At 42.0% G+C, this 1456-nt stretch overlaps 1 protein-coding gene across 1 annotated transcript; it reads left to right on the top strand.

The window, feature by feature from the left end:
• Positions 1–438: 438 nt before the first annotated feature.
• LOC122301737 (uncharacterized mitochondrial protein AtMg00310-like) lies at positions 439–798 on the top strand. The gene has a single exon (XM_043113123.1). It carries the CDS (start codon positions 439–441, stop codon positions 796–798), a length of 360 nt encoding a protein of 119 aa, XP_042969057.1.
• Positions 799–1456: the final 658 nt, after the last annotated feature.

The following is a 1456-nucleotide window of genomic DNA, read 5'->3' as shown; positions in this document are numbered from 1 at the left end:
GAAGAGAGGGGGGACATCTCTAATGTACCAATTGGTAGAGGATCCACAAAAGTAAGTTATCTATTCTTTGTAGATGACAGTTTACTATTTTGCCAAGCATCCTCACTGGAACTCTCAAATATCATGGCCATTTTGGACACCTATGAGCAGGCATTGGGACAAGTACTTAATAGAGACAAATCTTTAGTTTTCTTCAGCAAGAACACTAAGCAAGAGATGCAGGACCATGTGCTACAACAGATTGGAATGAAATCCACTGGGAATTTTGAGAAATACCTCGGTTTACCAGCTATGTTGGGAAGAACTAAAGTTAGAGCTTTCCATTCCCTAATAGATAGAACTTGGTCACAGATTGTCAACTGGAAAACCAACTAGCTTTCCTCAGCAGGCAAAGAAACACTACTCAAAGCAGTGCTCCAAGCCATCCCACTTTATTCAATGGGCATGTTTCTACTACCTGATTCCATAACTAATAAGCTTAACCAACTTCTAAGAAAGTTTTGGTGGGGCTTTAATGAGGATTCTTCCAAGATCCAGTGGGTCCCCTGGGATCAACTCAGTTCAGCAAAAGAGAAGGGAGGCCTCGGTTTCAGGGACCTCAAAGCTTTCAACCTGGCAATGCTTGCCAAGCAAAGCTGGAGGGTTATACAAGACCCTACCTCACTTGTGTCTAGAGTATTAAAACAGAAGTACTTCTCAGCAGGGGAATTTTTGGATGCTAAAACAGGGGTTGGTCCCTCTTTTGTATGGAGAAGCATCATGGCTGGATTGCAAACACTCAAATCAGGCCTCATGTAGAAAGTGAGTGATGGACGTAGCATCAACATCTGGACTGCAAAGTGGATTCCATCCCTCCCTCATTTCCAAGTGAGTCCTCCCAGAGAGCATGACTGCTGGTGTGAAAGAGTATGTGATTTGTTTCAACCAGGACAGAGGAGGTGGAATGAAAATATCCTAAAGGAAATGTTTTTAGAAGAGGAAATCAATGCCATTACATCCATACCAATCAGTTCCAAAGGCAGGGAGGATAGACTTACTTGGCACCTGACAAACAATGGCCTATACTTTGTAAAGAGTGGATACCACCACCAAAAGCAGAGCTAGAGGCAAAAGAGCTGGGGGAGAATTCACAAAAACAATTAGAAATAGGGATGTAGAAAAGGCTATGGTCAATGAAAGTAGCTCCTGCAATCAAGCACTTCATATGGAGAGCATGCAAAGAGCACTACCCACCGTAGCCAATTTGAAAAGAAGAAAAATAACTGAAGATAGTAAATGTCCTATTTGCAAGCTTGAACTTGAAACATCTGGTCATGCTCTATGGGGTTGTACAACAGCAAAGGATGTATGGAACCAGAGATGTATCAAGACCCAAAAGATGTCTTTCCAAAATGACCTATTTCTCAATGTGTGGTCAAAGCTGAACCAAAAGCTGGATAAATATGAATTTGAGGAG

The sequence above is a fragment of the Carya illinoinensis genome, chromosome 2 (genome assembly GCF_018687715.1).
Source record: "Carya illinoinensis cultivar Pawnee chromosome 2, C.illinoinensisPawnee_v1, whole genome shotgun sequence".
In the NCBI taxonomy this organism is placed as follows: Eukaryota; Viridiplantae; Streptophyta; class Magnoliopsida; order Fagales; family Juglandaceae; genus Carya; species Carya illinoinensis.
This window is presented reverse-complemented; position numbering and strand designations above follow the sequence as displayed.

Coding starts and splice junctions, on each gene's coding strand:
- LOC122301737 (XM_043113123.1), top strand. CDS start 439: ATGGGCATGTTTCTACTACCTGATTCCATAACTAATAAGCTTAACCAA.